This window comes from Danio aesculapii, chromosome 22 (assembly GCF_903798145.1).
Source record: "Danio aesculapii chromosome 22, fDanAes4.1, whole genome shotgun sequence".
Taxonomy (NCBI): domain Eukaryota; kingdom Metazoa; phylum Chordata; class Actinopteri; order Cypriniformes; family Danionidae; genus Danio; species Danio aesculapii.
The window spans coordinates 16,815,750-16,832,833 of record NC_079456.1 but is presented as its reverse complement, the minus strand read 5'-3'; the positions used below and the strand labels follow the sequence as shown (position 1 = coordinate 16,832,833).

Here is a 17,084-nt window from a genome sequence, read left to right as displayed (position 1 = left end):
GCATAGCAATGTAAGCATAGCATACGCAAACTTTTAGCATTGTTGAAAAAAATACTATAAAAACACCCCAATAACCACCCAGAAAATCTTTTATAATCAATTTAATAGCAACAGAATATCAACATAGCGACATTTTTTTAGATCTTTTAAAACACCCTAACAACCAACCAAAACATCATAGCAACTCCATAGAAACATGCTAATAATTTAAGTCTTTTCCAACAACTGCATAGCAACATGTTAAGTGTACCAGAGGCCTTCTAGCAGTGCTATGCAGATAAATCTCACTGACCTCAAAAGGTGCTTGTTAGAGCAACCGACTCCAATAGAAAGAATCACCGGTTCAATCCCAGCTCAGACTGGGTTGGGTGCAGTAGGACCGGTGGGTTAAAAGAGGGGGCTCGTCCGGGATGGGAGTGAGTGTAACGGTGGCCAGCTAGCAAAGTGCTATGCAGATAATACTCACTCCTCTGACCTCTAAAGGCGCTCTAGTGACAGCCACTAGAGACCATGGTCTTTAGCCTCCTTGTTAGAGCAACCGACTCCCATACAAAGAATTACCGGTTCGATCCCAGCTCAATAGCAACATATATTTTAAGCGCCATAGCAAACTAAGGGTTTTAGCATTTAGCATTATGTTGAAAACAAATACGATAAGATTACCCCAATAACCAAGCAGAATACATTAGCAAATCCAATAGCAACAGAATATCATCATAGCGACATTGCTTTATAAAAAAAGTCTCTCAGAACACTATAACAACCACCCAGAACATCATAGCAACTAGAAACATGCTAACAAATTTCCAACAACTGCATAGCAATGTGTTAAAAAACAGACAGCCAAGCATCTCCAAAGCAAAATATATATTTAAGAGGCATAGCAAACGAATATCAATATGTGAGCAACATTTAAGTGTTTCAGCCTTGTTGAAAAACAAAATACTGTATGAACACACCAATAACCACCCAAAATATCTTAGCAATTCTATAGCAATAGCAACAGAATTTCAACATGGTGGGATTTTGTTTGTTTTAAGCAACGAAACCCTAAAACTATCCAGACCACCTTAGCAACTCCACAATAAAGGAGAAAAATACATTTTCTGCACCCTATCAACCACATACGAGCAATTCCATTCAAAAGTCAACCTTCCCATGAAAAAAAATTATGTTTTTTACCAAAATAGTAAAACCCTTTTTACGATGTTTGCTCAGGCTTGTATTTTACAGTTCTGTCAAAATACTCAGAAATGTCTCTGTCAGTGTTTTCAAACAATTATATTTGATTTCATTCTTGTTCTATAGACAGCCAACTCTTATCCTTTTAATTAGCATTGTTTCTTTTGGGTTGTGCAGTATAACTCACAGAAAACATGCTGTCTAGGCATGGGCCAGTATACGTTTCTGACGGTATGATCACCTTGGATAAAAATATCACGGGCTGTAATTTACTGCAAAGGATTTGCAACCAAGTATTAAAAGGCAAAAGTTATGAGTTTTATTCTGTCCAATTCATTTCCAATTGTATTTCCTACAGCATTCACCTGATTTGGATGTAAATACCCAGTTAAAGCACATTCATTTCATTTCAAATTCATTGTGTTGATGTATAGAGCCAAAAATGTTCGAATTGTGTTGATGTCCCAAAATTAATAGACCTACTGTACCTTAGCAATGGTATAACAGAAAATTTTAGCGACTTTAAAACTTTGACTTTTCCACACCGGGGTAAATCTTGAAACCGGTTATCATCCCATGCCTAATGTTGTCTACTGTAAACTTGCAACTTTTTGGTCACATCTATAACACGATTATTTTCGTTTAAAATCTAAAAATGTTTACAGATTAATTTTTTTTTTTATATTTTTTCAGATCCCATAACTCTGTGGTTAGTAGTTTTGGAAAATATTAACAGACGTTTCTCTATAATGTTAACATCTACTTTCTTTATATTTATGTTTTAAGGTTTTACTGCAAATGTCACGTCCATAACACTGGAACTGCTCAAACCAACAAGCTGAAAAATGTTAAAACAGAATGTAAAGTCATTAATACTCCATTTGTTTTGCTTTTCACTTTCTTAACAAGAGCAATTAAACTAAAACACGAGGGCAAATTCAAATTCTTTGAAGCAGCTGCCATGTGATTTCCTTGTTTAGAAAGGAGAGCAGCACATGACAGAGCTTTGCTTTGTAGGAATTTTCTGTAGAAAATGCTCTGTGCTAGCATCAGGAACCCCCTTGTAATATATAAACCACCAGAGAAAACCTCTATGACATTTCAGCTAATCCTAAGAGCTCAAGACGCCGGCCTGCTCAACCAAGCAGGAAAAAAAAAAGTCTTGGTATGCAGATTAACAACGTCACTTTTAACGCAGTATAGTAAAACATAAAGCTGTCTTTGTGTTAAATGTAGGTCAATAACCTAAAGCTAACACTTATTTACATGCCAAACCGAGTCTAAAGCAAAACTTAACCAAAACAAAATGGTTCATTTATGCACATAAGTGTTTCCGATATCAATCGAATACATCAAATTCCTACATCTGAACTAGGTAAGGCTGTCGATTATTTCCTGAAGGAAGTTACACTTCAAGTTTTGCAAGCTTGTAACGGCTGAAACTAATGGACAATGAGCTGGTAATGAATACAAAACTAATTACATGTGGAATCATCATAACTGTCATGTGACTTTCTAGACATCTCAAGCCTTCCTTCAAACATATCTAACCATCATTACATCCTGAACAATTTAATTAAAATGTTTCTATGTTATACCTTAACGTTCGAGTAGTAGCCTATGAATGAAGATATAAGCCATTAAACTGAAGGCTGTTTCAAGTTCATAAATGTCTTGTCACCAGGATGTGGGTTTACCACTTATGACTTCAGTGTTTAGACTCATGAACTGAGGTAAAGTTGGTTTTATATTCGCACATTCTCCTTAATAAAATTATTTCAGACTAGCATTATATGCAAATTCTTATTATGTATATGGGGATATAAAAGCAGCTTTAACTCAATGACTCATGAACGGCTACAGTCAAATATGTATGCATGAATGTAGCATTAGTAAAAATAAATAAATAAACTATAAATATGTGTATTATAGAGCAATTATAATGTTCTTAAATCATATAAACCTGGGCAAATTTCAAGCATTATTCATAAATTTCAAATATAACTTATAAAAATGTAATAAAAACAAAAAAAATGAGAATTTTGAACTGTATACGGCAAATATAGTTAATATTTTAGTTAAAAATAATAATATAACATGTAAAATATCTATCTATCTATCTATTTATATATATATATATATATATATATATATATATATATATATATATATATATATATATATATATAATGATGTTTTGACATTTTAAAAATGTAAATATGAATAACACTTGCCTGACTTTGGACGTTAAACCATGACTCGGTCCTCCAACAGATATTTTACCATCCCTTGTCAAGAATCACTCCGGAACAAATAAATAAACAATAATAAATACATCACAAAGTTCCATAAAATTGTGCTTTTATCAGAGATTTGACAAAGCATGTGATGAACTCTTCCTGTTTGTGTAACTCACACATTTGAGGCTTTCCTAACAGACCAAAGTTCTTTAAGAGCATCTTCAACAAACATCTTTCAGTCTGTTGTGCAACTTTCCTGCTGCTCGTGAACTGAACGCAAACACAAACTATCATTCGGCAGCATGTAAATGACCAGCTGACTGACATAACACATGATGACGATGCACTTCCGGTTTCGATAAGACCGTAAACAACTACGATAAAAGTCAGTTACTACAACCACTTCTTTTACATCTACTATTACTACTACTACTACTACTACTACAACTACTACTACTACTACTACTAATAATAATAATAATAATAATAATAATAATAATAATGGGTTTATTAATAAAATAGTAATAATAAAAACAACAACAACTGTTTGTTTGTCTATATGAATTAATGAATTGATTCATATGATAAAACAGCTAATTATATTTATTTACCTTAAAATCAAAAGCATAACAGGACTATAATGGATATATGGGACATTCTACCTGAAACGTACATTATCTGTCTCTGAAATAAATACATAAATGCAGTGAATAAAAAGTATTTCATCCCAAAAATGTCTAAAATGGACTGATGGTTGGTTTCTGTAAGTTGTTCTGTAAAGGAATATGTCATTCATTTGGTTCTCAGATTTGTTTTCTTTATTAAAAACACTTTACAAATATACGAACCATCATTGTCCTTGTCCTCGGCCCAGTTGAACGTACAGCTTTAATAGTTTTGTTATGCTAAATATTGTTTTTAGAAAAAAAAAACTTCAGAAATAGCAAGTTTAAGTTGTTCTCATTCACATGAATTAATGAAAAACATGACATTATGAATAAATTCTACAAATAAATACTACAAATATATAAATCTACAATTGTCCCAATGTTTCTGTCAGTCCAGTCACATTGGCATTAAATTTAACATAAAATGTGTGCAATACACCTTTAAGGCTATGACTTGGAAAGCATCATTTGATGGAAGAAGCTGACAGTGCATACAATTTACCAAAAAATGCAGCTACAAAAAACACATATATAACACATATATATGATTTACATAAGTGAAATGTGTCCACGATTTACTTAAAATGAGGTAACGTATTAGTAAAATATACATACGATTTACAGAAAATGAGGTAACATATTGGTAAATGTGCAGTTAAACTAATTGATAATGTTTAATGAAAAACATGCAGTATTTAACTAAACTATTAGTAAAGCATGCTTACAATTACTGAAAATGAGTAGTAAAACATACTGTAGATAGCACACGTATGTCTGTCAGACATTTTAAAGAGCATTTGGCCTTGAAAATATATATATAAAAAGGAAAATGCAAAGATTTTAGTTAATGCAGGTTGTACGAATATTCTACATCTGAAACATCTCAAAGATATATTTTAAACATCTATTGAATGTCTGAAAGAAGACGCCTAATTGACGTAATGTAGATGAGCAAATACATCTTACAAAATCCTCTGAGATAAAATAATTAAAGAAAATATACATATCACTGCCATGAAATAAGAATTTGTTTAATCAACTCATTATTTTTCCTCCTGCTAGTAAATCGTGGCCACACTGAAGTAATTTGTTGCCATGGTTTTGACTGGTTTTTGAATTATTATTATAACATGGAAACAATTTAGTAAACGAGGGAAACTTGCTCATTTGTTTTTGTTTTGTTTGTTTTTTTATTGTAAATATATACAAACTTAGAACCAGAATAAACATCTCACAACAATTCTGAACAAATAAAACAAAATAAAAGTGAGAGAAATTATATTAGTTATACAATCAAAGCATAAACAGATGCCAAAGGTAAAACAAATAAATAGGTAAGATAATAATAATTTAAAGAGCATTTATTTAATTAAATGAAATTTACATAATGCTTCATATAGTTTTTTTTTTTTTTTAGCTTTTCTGTTTCTAATGTTACCATTGTTTAATCTCCTTTATAACATGTTCACAATTTGACTTAGTTTTGGCCCATTACTTGACATGTATATGGAATTTTCCAAGTAATATTATTAGCTGTATAAGAAAATAAGTTGTACTTTTTGAGTTCATTCGTTAACATGACAAACACATTTTTCCTGCATGTCATGCAAGCACTACTCTTATTATGAAATGTTTTTGCGGAAGTGGGTCAGTGACGTCTTCAGAATGGAGGGCTCCACAGCTGACGGCGTGTCGGCGCCTTTACCTGGACGATGTGCTTTTTATGTAGTAAAAAAGAAACGATACTGCAAGATGATAGTTGGGAGTGGGAAAACCTTCTGCGGAGAGCATGCAAATGCTGTATGTTAATGAAAATATGTCATAATACCAATCTTTATCTGCTCTGAATGAATGCGACCAATGAGTTGACTAGGTTAACTTCTAAACTGTTTCTTCAAACCTTTATTTTATTTTCATATAGAGTGATGAGAGCGAGAGAAAACGGATACCCTGTCCTTTGGACCCCAAACAGTAAGTTATTAATTCTGCCAACGATTTAGAAAAAGTTGCTGTAACATAGTTTAGAGAAGTATGAAGTGACGCTGTCTAAACAAAATAAAGAAGTTGTATTAGAGCTTTAGATTTAAGGTATGCATAAAGAATATTACAGCAGCTATAAATCATTTAAAATCATGCTAAAATTTCTATTTGTATTTAGGCAAATCTAGAAATTGATTAATGAAATGTTTCAAAATATTCAGCTTCATCTGTTATAATCATAAATAAACTATGGTATTAACGGCTTTGGTATATTAAAATAAATGTAATTATTTACCACTTTATTATATAATAATGAGATTTAATACATAATATTAAATAAATTTTATATTTAAAATTCAAAACTATAATATTTTGATTTGAAAGAATTGTTATCAGACCGAATGTTGCCAGATATAGCAGATTTTTCCAGCCCAAAATTTGTCCGAAACTCACCCAAACGCACAAAAAAACACTCAAGATGTTAGATTAATATTTTATTTAATTTCAGTTTATTTAAATCAAAATTAACCTAGTTTAACTGTTGTATATATTGATTTTTTTGTCCTAAAGAGTTTAACTCGAATCCTAATCAAACACATATGAATCAGCTAATCAAGCTCTTAAGCTGCGGTCACGCTGGGCTTTTGTCCCCATAGACTTCCATTCATACACACGCAAATGCATCAGACCGGAAACGCAAGGACATGCGTCAAGTTTCGCAGGTCGCTGCGGTGCAAAGTTCAAGCTTGATGAACTCTGACCTGCGAAATCGCATCACTTGACTGTGTGAGACCAATCGAGGATCAAACACGACCTCTCTGGACAGAATTTAAAACATGGAGCAATCGCTCGCTTTTTTAAAGTCTAATAATCTTGTTTAATCCTGCTCCTTTTCGCAGCACCGTACGACAGAATTTAGGATTTTCAAACTCTAGTGTGACTGCAGCTTTACTAGATAGACTAGAAACCTCTGGGCAGGTGTGTTGTAGCAAGTGGGAGCTAAACTTAGCAGGACACCCTCCAGGACCGACTTTGGGTACCCCTGTATTAGAGTACGTCCCATTTGGCATATTAAAATCTTTTGAACATAATTAGGTGCTGCTTGCCAATCAGGACAACGCTTCTATGTTTGTTCTAGCTGTTAATTGCAGAAAAAATGATCAATAAAAGTGTCACGATAACTGCTGTGAGTTTAACTGCAGGCGCTGCGTGAACATGCGTAATTTTTTTATAACCTCCTCTTGCGGGTGGGCCAAACCGTTTGCACTATGCACTGGTCACTACTAACTGAATGGAGTAAGAGCACACAGTTATGTTTTGTTAAATAAGTTGCATAAAAATTTACGTTTCAAAACTGCCTAAATATTGTCAACCCCCAATGCCATTTTTACCCACACAATCAAATTCAAAACCGCCCAATATGGTGGGAAACCACACAATCTGGCAACACTGATCAGACCTTTTATAATATAGAGTTTCAAAGGTTGTTTGAAGTTTGTTAAAAATGATAAATGAAACTACATTTAGGATAATCACTGCTAAATTGTAAAATAAAAAAAGTTTATTTTTAGGAGGTGTAAAAAAAAAATCTATTAATTATGTTTTTGTGTTTGAACAGCACTGTATTTGAAGATAATTTGACTAAACACCTGAAGAAATGTAACTCCAAGGAGAAACCAAAACCTGTATGTATAAGTAATGCGTCTTGAGAGGATTTTTTTAAAACTATGTTTTCCTTTTAGCATTATAACAATATTAAGTGTCATGTAGTCATTGTTGTGCTAATGACTACCTTTATTGTATGTTCATACTAGATTTATTACGTAAAGGATATCAATGCTGGGTGTGCAAGTGAAGATGAAACCGTTAAAGAGGTGATTTGACTTCTTTAGAGCTTATGTATTAAACTTGTTTATAAAAAGAATTGTGTTTAATGATGATTCTTCAATGCAGATATCCATTGCTGATCGAACCAAAGAGGAACTGGATGAGTTGATGTGAAACTCAAAAATGCATTGCAAGGTTTGCAGCTGTCATTTGGTTATCATCACATGATATTAATTTATGCATTATTAATTAAGATCAAATAAACATTTTTTTTTTTGTTTCGTTTCCTCAGGACTAAATACCAAGCTCATTGAAAACACACTTTCACATTCTGCTCTACACGAGTCTCTAAATGATCCTAAGAATGGAGACTCTGCCTTTAAACACCTCAAACAACAGGTAAAGCACTGCAGTGGGTGGGGTGTTCCAGAAAGCAGGTTATAAGATATATTCAGATAGTTTGAGGATATGTAAATGGATAGTATCTGGTTCCAAACAGAGGTAACTTTTAGGGTATAAAATAATATACAATTACAAGCTTTAAAGTCCAAGTGAACCTCAAGTTCTGAAATTGACTACAAATTAATTCAGTATGTTGATGTGCTTCCAACATAAATTAAATATTGAGTAGGAGGTGGGGCTTTCTTTTTGCGCATCATTATCTTGTAGCAAACTAACATTAAGAGGGGCATGGTTAAGAATATTAGAGATAAGCAGGGTTTAGCAGATGGTAAGTTAACTTTGCTTTGTGGAACACATCCCAAAACTGTCACATTGTATTTACCATGTATATACGGTTTTGGTTTATTCTTATTTTCAAGAAATATTCATAATACCTGGGTTCGCAGGCTTCTATCCTTGGAAACATGGAGGCTTTGGAACTGCTCAGCCCAAACAGATGCTACATAGAGTTTGGTGCTGGGAAAGGAAAACTGTCCCACTGGATTCACGTCGCTCTTAAATCAGCTGAAAATGTCAATTTTTACTTGTGGAAAGGTCCAGTACTCGCTTTAAGGTGTGGTTTCATTCACATGAAGCTTCCTTTCTTCAAATACAGAACAATATTGCTCTTCCTGCTTGAAGTTGAAGTTCAATTTGTTATTAAGGTAGACGGCAAGCACAAAATGCAGACTCCACTTTTGACAGGCTTCAAGTGGATATTCAGCACCTAGATCTGCGTGAGTATGGTGTTAATACTTTATGATGTTCTGTCTTGATCTTCATGGATAATATATATTTTTTTTCCCCATTTCAGGGAAAGTTCCTCTTCTGAGAGAAAAAGGACTTCCCGTTATTGGTGTTGGGAAGCACCTCTGTGGTGCAGCCACTGGTAGACGGAAATTCAATAAACCTTATAGCTTGACTATGGTATCAGTACTGTAAGACTGATGTAGTATAACCTTATTCCCACAGATCTGGCTCTTCGGTGTTTATTTGAGTACAACTGCACCAGCAAAGACGATGAACCTCCAATCAAGCGTGTAAAACTTAATCAGGCAGAGGGTGCTGGTGGTGAAGATATGAAGCCTGTTCCATTAACTGAAGGCAGGGAAACAGATAAAGAGATTGTAGTGTCAGGACTGGCCATTGCGTTGTGCTGCCACATCGGTGCGACTGGAGACATTATGTGGGAAAAGAGTTCTTTAGGGAACGAGGACTTGGACCTGAAGAGTTTGCAGCCTTTCAGCGCATGTCGAGCTGGGCCACTTGTGGCATGAGAAAAGCAACAGAAACAACAAGTGAACAGCAAAGAGACGAAGAGGAAGAACATGAGATGAGCGATGAAGCTGTACCAGATACCCTCAATGGGTGAGTTTTTTTACTGAACAACCAATGGTAAGATCGGCGCCAATGGCGTTGTGATTAGTGTGTCGACACAAGGCACTCCAGTGTTCATGGTTACCTGAGTTCGATTCCCCCCTCGAGGTCCTATTCCGATTCTTTCCCTCTCTCTGCTTCCCACACTTTCCTGTCTATAGTCTCTACTGTCCTATCAATTAAAGGTGAAAACTCTGGAAAAAAATAATTATATAAGAAAACAATTGTAAGTATATTTAAGATCATGATCTCATTTGTGAACATTCCTTCTTGCAGATTTATGTCAGTTGAAGATCGGGAACAGATCGGACGGCTTTGTAAACGTCTAATTGATCATGGCCGAGTGCATTACCTCCAGCAGAAAGGCTTTAAAACAAGCATGAAATACTACACCAGCAGAGACGTATCATTGGAGAATGTGTTACTAACGGCAATTCCCCCAAAAAGTCTAATCTAAATCGCTTTCCTAAAGCAAACAAGCAGAGGACACATATGCTTCTTTTTATTTGTTCAATGTTTATGGATTTTTATATTTGGTTTTATTTTGATTTTAGCATATTCACAAACATCAGTTATACTAGCAAGAAGAAGCAATTCCATCAAATGACATACTCAACAAAACAATCAATACAAAGAGCACAGGACTTGACGAAACTTGACACGATGGACTGGAAGATCAGCCCGGAAAGCGGACAGAAGCCAACATGCAAGTCACAAAGACTATGCCATTTCTGACACACACCATCCAGCATCACATTTAGCACTGAAGTGAAATTTGGGATCCTGCAATGGGCATATAACACAAAAGATGGTCATTAAGAGTCTCTTAAGACTTTAATTTCAGCAACATTTTATTTATGCAACGATTTAATAAAAAAAATCTGCTAGCAGCTTTGCACACAGTACATATTGAGTATGGCATAACCTCTTTTCCGGGCCTCCTGAATGTAGAAGGTCATGAACTCACGACCAAACATCTCCCTGTCGTTCACTTCCTCATCTACATCCTCATTTAAATCAGGCAGCGTCACATCATACGTCAAAGGGTTATCTCGAAAGTTTACAAACCTGCAGAATGAGAATTTTAGGTCCAATAAGTGTTTGGATTAATCATAGAAGTACTTGAATTCACATTCTTGCATTGGGTTGTTTACCTGAGGTTGCTCATGCCCTCCATAAGCGGAGGAATGTCTCGTAGTTTATTTTTGCTCAAAACTAGCGTGTCCAGACTTTTCATGCGACTGATATTGTCGGGTAGGTACTCAAGTTCATTTCTTGGGAGCCACAGTGTGTGAAGTTTCTCCATTCTAGATTAAAGTCATCAAAGATTATTGGATCCATTGGAAATACTTCTATTTTAAGAAATAACAGTGCTTGTAGTAGTATTTCACCTGTGAATATCATCTGGCAAAGTCTCCAGTATGTTGCTGCCCATGTCAAGCCACTCTAGAGAAGGAAGGTTGACCACACAATCTGGAATGGTGGTGAACTGGTTCATGGAGAGGTCCAAGTGAGACAGCTTCTTTAGATTGCTAAGCTAAGAAAAGTAAATTGCACCGATTGTGGGAATGTATGGAGTTATAGATTAAATTCATTATGCATATAAATGTTATTAATAACCTGAGTAGGCAACTCTTCCAGATCTCGATTCATTGCAAGTTCCAGTTTTCTCCAGATTTTCACAACAACCAAGCTCTTCAGGTACGTAGCTCACTCTGTTATAGCTCAACAACAGTTCTCTTAACCGAGTTAGTTTACCTGTTAGTTATAAATGCACAAGACAAAACTAGTAAATCCCTAGAAGCTCATAAAAAATTTGTCAGGATTGCACCAATTTCTTACTAACCGATCTCTTTGGGAATCTCTGTGACTGAATTACGAGACAAGTCCAAGACTATTAGGCTCTGAAAGCTTGAGATAAACCGGGGGATTCTTTGAAGTCCAATTCGGTGTAACTGCCATTCTTGAATCTGGGAGAGTTGGACCAGAGCTGGAGGAAAGAGTCTGCAAAAAAACAAGCATCATGGGTATGAACCACACCTCTTAAAATGTTTGCAGCTGCAATTATTTTAGCACATTGATGGTATTGTTCTTGGCCAACTGGCAACTCCAGTCCTAGATGGCAATAAATTTTAGGTTTGTTTCTAATTTCCTCATATAATGCAACTGTGCATCAGATGTTAGGGTCCCTAGTTTGAATCTGGGCTTGTGGACCTTTTCTGAACCTGAATCCTCTGTCTCCTGTCTAACTACTGTCCTATCAATATAAAGGCCAAAAAGTTGAAAATAAAAATAAAGTGCTGGAACAATTTAAAGCAAAACTCTTCAGGAACAAGACCCTCCAGAACCAGGAGAGAAAGACGAGCAGTAAGTGTAGAGACATTTTACAGACTATTGCATCATAATTATTGACGATATAGTAGATCTGAGAAAACCCTAATTTATTGGACGTCATGGCAAATATTCAATAGCTTTTGGTAAGATTGTTCCAACTAGATCCTTGGGGGTGTTTTCATGCAAACTTTAACCTTAAAGCTGAATCAACTAGTCAGGTTTTCAGAATTACTAGAAACCTCAGATCAGGTGTGATGGAGCAAACTGGAGGTAATCTCTGCATTATTTGGCACTTCAGGAGCAGGATTGGACACCCCTACAGAGCAAAGGTCACTCTGACACAAATCCTTTGCCCATCATTTAGGACATGAGATGTATTTTATTAAGATACAACAATCATGCACCACCTTTTCTAGATAACAGCTGTGGTTATAAACCTCCTGTTTGAAAAAAAAACCTCTCAAACTACAAATCCTAGACTTACCTTCCACCTCCTCTTTTTCAATCCGCAGGATAACACGTCCTTCTCAGTCACAACTTTTGCCTTTAGCTTGGCCAGAATGATTCGATCCTCCCAGGCACCTGTCAACCTATGAAAAAGACTTTCTTTATACTACATTAATCTATTAACAAAGTTCCGGGATAAACAAAGCACAGCTGGTGATTGGTTTCACATCAGGGCATAGATTTTACATTGGACAACCTTTTTAAAGTGGCAACTTTTTTTCTTTGAGTAGTTTAATTAGATGTTTAAAGACAATGCTGGACTTCCTTCTACCAAATAAATGGATAAACTGCATTTATCCATTTTATTGACTGATTGGATGCTCATCCTTATAAGAAATATTATTAACTTTATGGTTATCATTTGGGTTTAGAGACCTGTGCACCATTGTTTCAAATAAGTCCTTCATAATAAGGGATACAAGATCGTAGTGCACGTACCTACCCACTGCTCTTCTGTCTTTTTGCTCCTTCTCTTTCTTCAGGTCATCTTGGTTTTCTTTATCTGGTTTCCCCACAGAGCCTTGATGGAGTTCACCGTCCCGCAGCACACCGTGACCCCCGTCATGATGATACGGAACCGCAAATATCTCCTCACACTCACATTGTGCTAAGGCAGCAGATAAGCCATTTACCAGCCAGAGTTTGTGTGAGTACGCACTTCAAAACTGTTGTATTTGATAGGATACATATGAATTAGGACTCTGGATTACGTTAAAGCTGCTGTAAGAAAGAAAAACTGTATGGATTCGTCAGTTCTTACCACTCTCATTGGGTCATGTTGTCCTTCCAGTTGTTTCGTATCATGTTTGTATGCCGATTACTTCCATTTGGTATGCATTAGTTTAGTCGCCATGCTGCATCAGCTGTAAAATTCCTCTGGCAGTTACAATGAATGTTCTCAGTGTTAAAAGACTGGACTTTAAAGTAATTATACTCTTACTGGTTTTCCCTCTTGAAGCGTTACTCTGCCAAGAGTCTATATTTAACTAGAGACAACACTGGGAATAGTGTGGTCACATGTTAAAGTTGGCACAAGAGCAGCTGTCGGCTTTCGCATACTTTAGCTACAGACATCAGGAATAGAGCACATTAACCTGATTATCAATGAAGCTTTGGACCATTTAAAAACACCAGTATTAGGTATTTAAAATGATGGCCCTGCTTTAGTAGAATATTTTGGTGTTTCTGTATAAATGTTCAAATGTTTCTTTTGTTCACCAGAATATACTGATTATTTATTCAATTTTAGGAAATTAAAAAAAAACTTCTGGCATGCTTTTTCTCACAGTTCAGAGAAAGAAAGAAAATAAAGAATTACAAGATTGAAGACTGAGAAAGACATTGTTAGCCTACTTTGCAAATCGTGCATTTATACACTCGCAATTGCAAGAAAGTCAGTATAACCCACCATTTTTATTTTTATCCTTGTCATGAATGGAATCATGTTGTAAATAAGGTACATTTATTTTGCACAGATCAATTCTTTAATTTCTTAGGAGCCATGGGTATTAAATTTGTTCCCCCTGTAGGCCTTTGTGTTTTTGACTCTTAAAGTGTCAACAGCATTTATGATCACCAAGGACCACAGTTTCATCTAAAATAAATCTTTAATGTCTTCTTCTGAAACATCCACCTCTCTATAAATCTTACATGTCCCAATAACAGCAAACTTATTATCGGGTGAACCATCTTTAAGGGCTCCATACTTTTGAACATATTTCACAACTGAATGGCTATCTATTCTTTCTATTTTTAATATTTAGTTTATGAAACAATTAGCAATAATAATAATAATAATTTTGTATATATATATATATATATATATTGATATATTAATATATATATATATATATATATATATATATTGTATAATATATATAGTATATATATATCATGTATATATATGCTATGTATATATATATATATATGTATATATACTATATGTATATATATATATGTATATATATATATTATGTATATATATATCTATGTATATATATTATTATTATATATATGTATAATATAATAATGTAATAAATATATATATGTATATATATATATATATATGTATAATATATATATATATGTATATATATATATATATGTATAATATATATATATGTATATTATATATATGTATATCTATATATATATATATATAGATATATGTATATTATATATATTATGTATATATATATATATGTATATATATTATATATATATGTATATATATAATGTATATATATATATATATGTTATATATATATATATATATATATATATATGTATATATATATATGTATATATATATATATATACACACCACACACACACACACACACACACACAGTAGCCATATTTAAATGTTATTTAATTTATTGAATATGCTATACATTTTCATTGCTATCAATATTCTTTCCAGACACGAACTAGCTAGTCTGCTTCATTAAACGCTTAGCCTACTCTTTATACACCGCAAACAAGATGCAGACAGCAAATAAAGATCTGTTTTTATAAATATATTCAGTAAAAGTGTCTGAAGTGGGACACCAGATGGCTCTACTGCCGCAGTTCACCATCGAATCCTTCAGTTGCCCGATGGTCACATAACAAACCAGTTTATATCGATCATACATTAACTTCTTTACTGCCGCTTTAATACAGTCGGAGAGATCTTTAGTGATAACCGCGCATGCGCAGCTGTACTCAACCGCCTCCAGTCTTTCGTCGACAATGCGTTTTATTACTTCATACGCTCGGTCCCTGGAGAAGAGTCTTTCTGGGACGGACTGGTAGGTGAACTGTTCGGCTTTGTCTTCTGGTAGCTTTTGGCTTCTTGGTTCCTTCTTAAGCGGTTCTTTTATTTTCTTTTGGATGGGGTTCAATGATGAGGTGCTGCTCTTTCTTTGAGGGTCTTCCTTGAATGTTTTCATTCTGAGGGTGATTTTGCTTTTCTCATGGGGTCCCTTCCATTGTTTCTCTTTCTTAAAAAAAAAAAGTTGTTGTTGCTGTCATTTAATTTTGTTAAAACATTTTCTTCCTGACAATCAACTTGCAAAGGCTGCAATTTCAGGAAAAATACAGCAACATATTAAGATAACACTTAATATGTTTTAATAGATTGCAAAATAGTCATTTTCATGGCAAAAGTACATTTTCTGCAATTTGTTGACAGTCTTTTAAGGATCACAGTGCCTAAAATAATTAATAAATTGTGTTGTCAAATCTTCATTTTAAATCTTTAGGTTTATCTGTATAACCATTACATTTTTTGCACTTCGATTTATACATGATCACTCATTCCTTGATATATTTTAAGTACAGTTCTGGAAAAGTTACATTTTAAAATAAAGGTTACGCTGAATGATGAGTGAACATCATCGTACCTAGATTTGAGATATTTTCATTTCTGAAGTTATTTTGATGCAAGACATTTAAAAAAAAAAAAAATAAATCCAGACACAAAATTGCTAGATTGTGCTAATTTTGAATGTTTAAAATCAGTTCATTATGATTAATCCAAAGTTTGTCCTACCAATTTAGTTGCTGAATAAGTAGAACTATATGTTTAATAGTTCAATGTACATTTAAAATATTACATCAGAATACAATTAACTAGGTGTAGCTAAGAAAATCTTTCATAAATAAATAGTCTTACCTGCATTTTCTTTCCAAACAAAACCCACAGAGTTTGTGCTGAAGAGATGGAGACTCTGGAGCTTTAAACTGAGCAGAGAATCAGACTCCACCTCCTACTGAAACACTGTTTGACTTGTCAAAGAATCATAAATCCTTCTAGATTTACCAGCTGAGTTCACTACAGCTCCTGCAGTTCAACCTTGTTTTGAGATGGAGTAGTAACACAAGCACTGTTTTATGATTTTAAATGGTCTACAATACAATGGCTCCTCACACTGTACAAATTTATTAACACTAATTTGCAAATTCACACCGCACTTAAACAAAATCATCACACTAGAGAAGATGAAAAAATGTATCAATGCAGATTCCCCACAACCATCTTGAATCACATATATTTAATAAAAACAATGACTGGAAAGAAAAGCAGCACTGAAAATACATGAATCGTGAACATGTCTCATTCCAAAAAAAGAAATTATATTTTGCGTCAAGAAGACATTTTTAAATACGTTTAAAAAGACATAATAACAATAATATTTCTATAAATTTTCTTTTTACAAAATATAATTTCTTTTGTTGATTATAGGGTGACATTTTAGGGACGTTATTACTAGTTCATAGCTGATTTTAAAACCCGTGTGCAACACCATTGGAGATTTTACAGTATGTAGAAAATGAAAAATCGGGGTACGCGTTCATATTGCTACATGAAGTTCATATTCTCTAACCTTCAACAGTTCACAATACGCTCTGGTTGATGTAACATCTTTTATCAGTAAGCAACGAGAGGAGAATAAACCACAAGAAAAAAACAACAAAACGCCAGTTATTAGCTTATGCCGTTGTGGAAATGTTCTTCAAACGTGTCATAGAGACTCAAAAAGCT

At 34.1% G+C, this 17,084-nt stretch overlaps 4 protein-coding genes across 6 annotated transcripts in view; 1 reads left to right on the top strand and 3 right to left on the bottom strand.

Annotated features, from left to right (window-relative positions):
- The window catches only part of osbpl1a (oxysterol binding protein-like 1A), a 30,012-nt gene extending 26,266 nt beyond the window's left edge, over positions 1 to 3,746 (bottom strand). For 2 of the 3 annotated variants that reach the window (XM_056447782.1, XM_056447784.1), the window contains exon 1: positions 3,417 to 3,746. The gene's annotated coding sequence lies outside the window, so the exon portion shown is untranslated. The remainder of the gene's footprint in view (positions 1 to 3,416) is intronic. The other variant, XM_056447783.1, reaches the window with a different exon arrangement.
- A 2,006-nt stretch (positions 3,747 to 5,752) lies between these two features.
- trmt13 (tRNA methyltransferase 13 homolog) lies at positions 5,753 to 10,214 on the top strand. Its single transcript, XM_056448146.1, is given in 15 exon segments — positions 5,753 to 5,890; positions 6,012 to 6,061; positions 7,689 to 7,755; positions 7,885 to 7,944; positions 8,024 to 8,066; positions 8,069 to 8,092; positions 8,190 to 8,296; positions 8,746 to 8,872; positions 8,875 to 8,912; positions 9,004 to 9,019; positions 9,022 to 9,075; positions 9,153 to 9,227; positions 9,311 to 9,496; positions 9,499 to 9,706; positions 9,992 to 10,214. Coding segments are annotated over 15 exon segments (1,371 nt in total). The 5' UTR covers positions 5,753 to 5,755; the 3' UTR covers positions 10,173 to 10,214.
- Positions 10,212 to 13,556, bottom strand: lrrc39 (leucine rich repeat containing 39). Its single transcript, XM_056448147.1, is given in 11 exon segments — positions 10,212 to 10,783; positions 10,870 to 11,022; positions 11,107 to 11,252; positions 11,336 to 11,383; positions 11,385 to 11,473; positions 11,562 to 11,719; positions 12,530 to 12,578; positions 12,581 to 12,639; positions 12,995 to 13,046; positions 13,049 to 13,163; positions 13,317 to 13,556. Coding segments are annotated over 11 exon segments (1,062 nt in total). The 5' UTR covers positions 13,326 to 13,556; the 3' UTR covers positions 10,212 to 10,599.
- Positions 13,557 to 14,899: 1,343 nt separating this feature from the next.
- Positions 14,900 to 15,530, bottom strand: LOC130216506 (dynein light chain Tctex-type 5). The gene has a single exon (XM_056448406.1). The coding sequence runs from the start codon at positions 15,487 to 15,489 to the stop codon at positions 15,016 to 15,018; it is 474 nt and encodes a 157-aa protein (XP_056304381.1). The 5' UTR covers positions 15,490 to 15,530; the 3' UTR covers positions 14,900 to 15,015.
- Between the last annotated feature and the right edge of the window lie 1,554 nt (positions 15,531 to 17,084).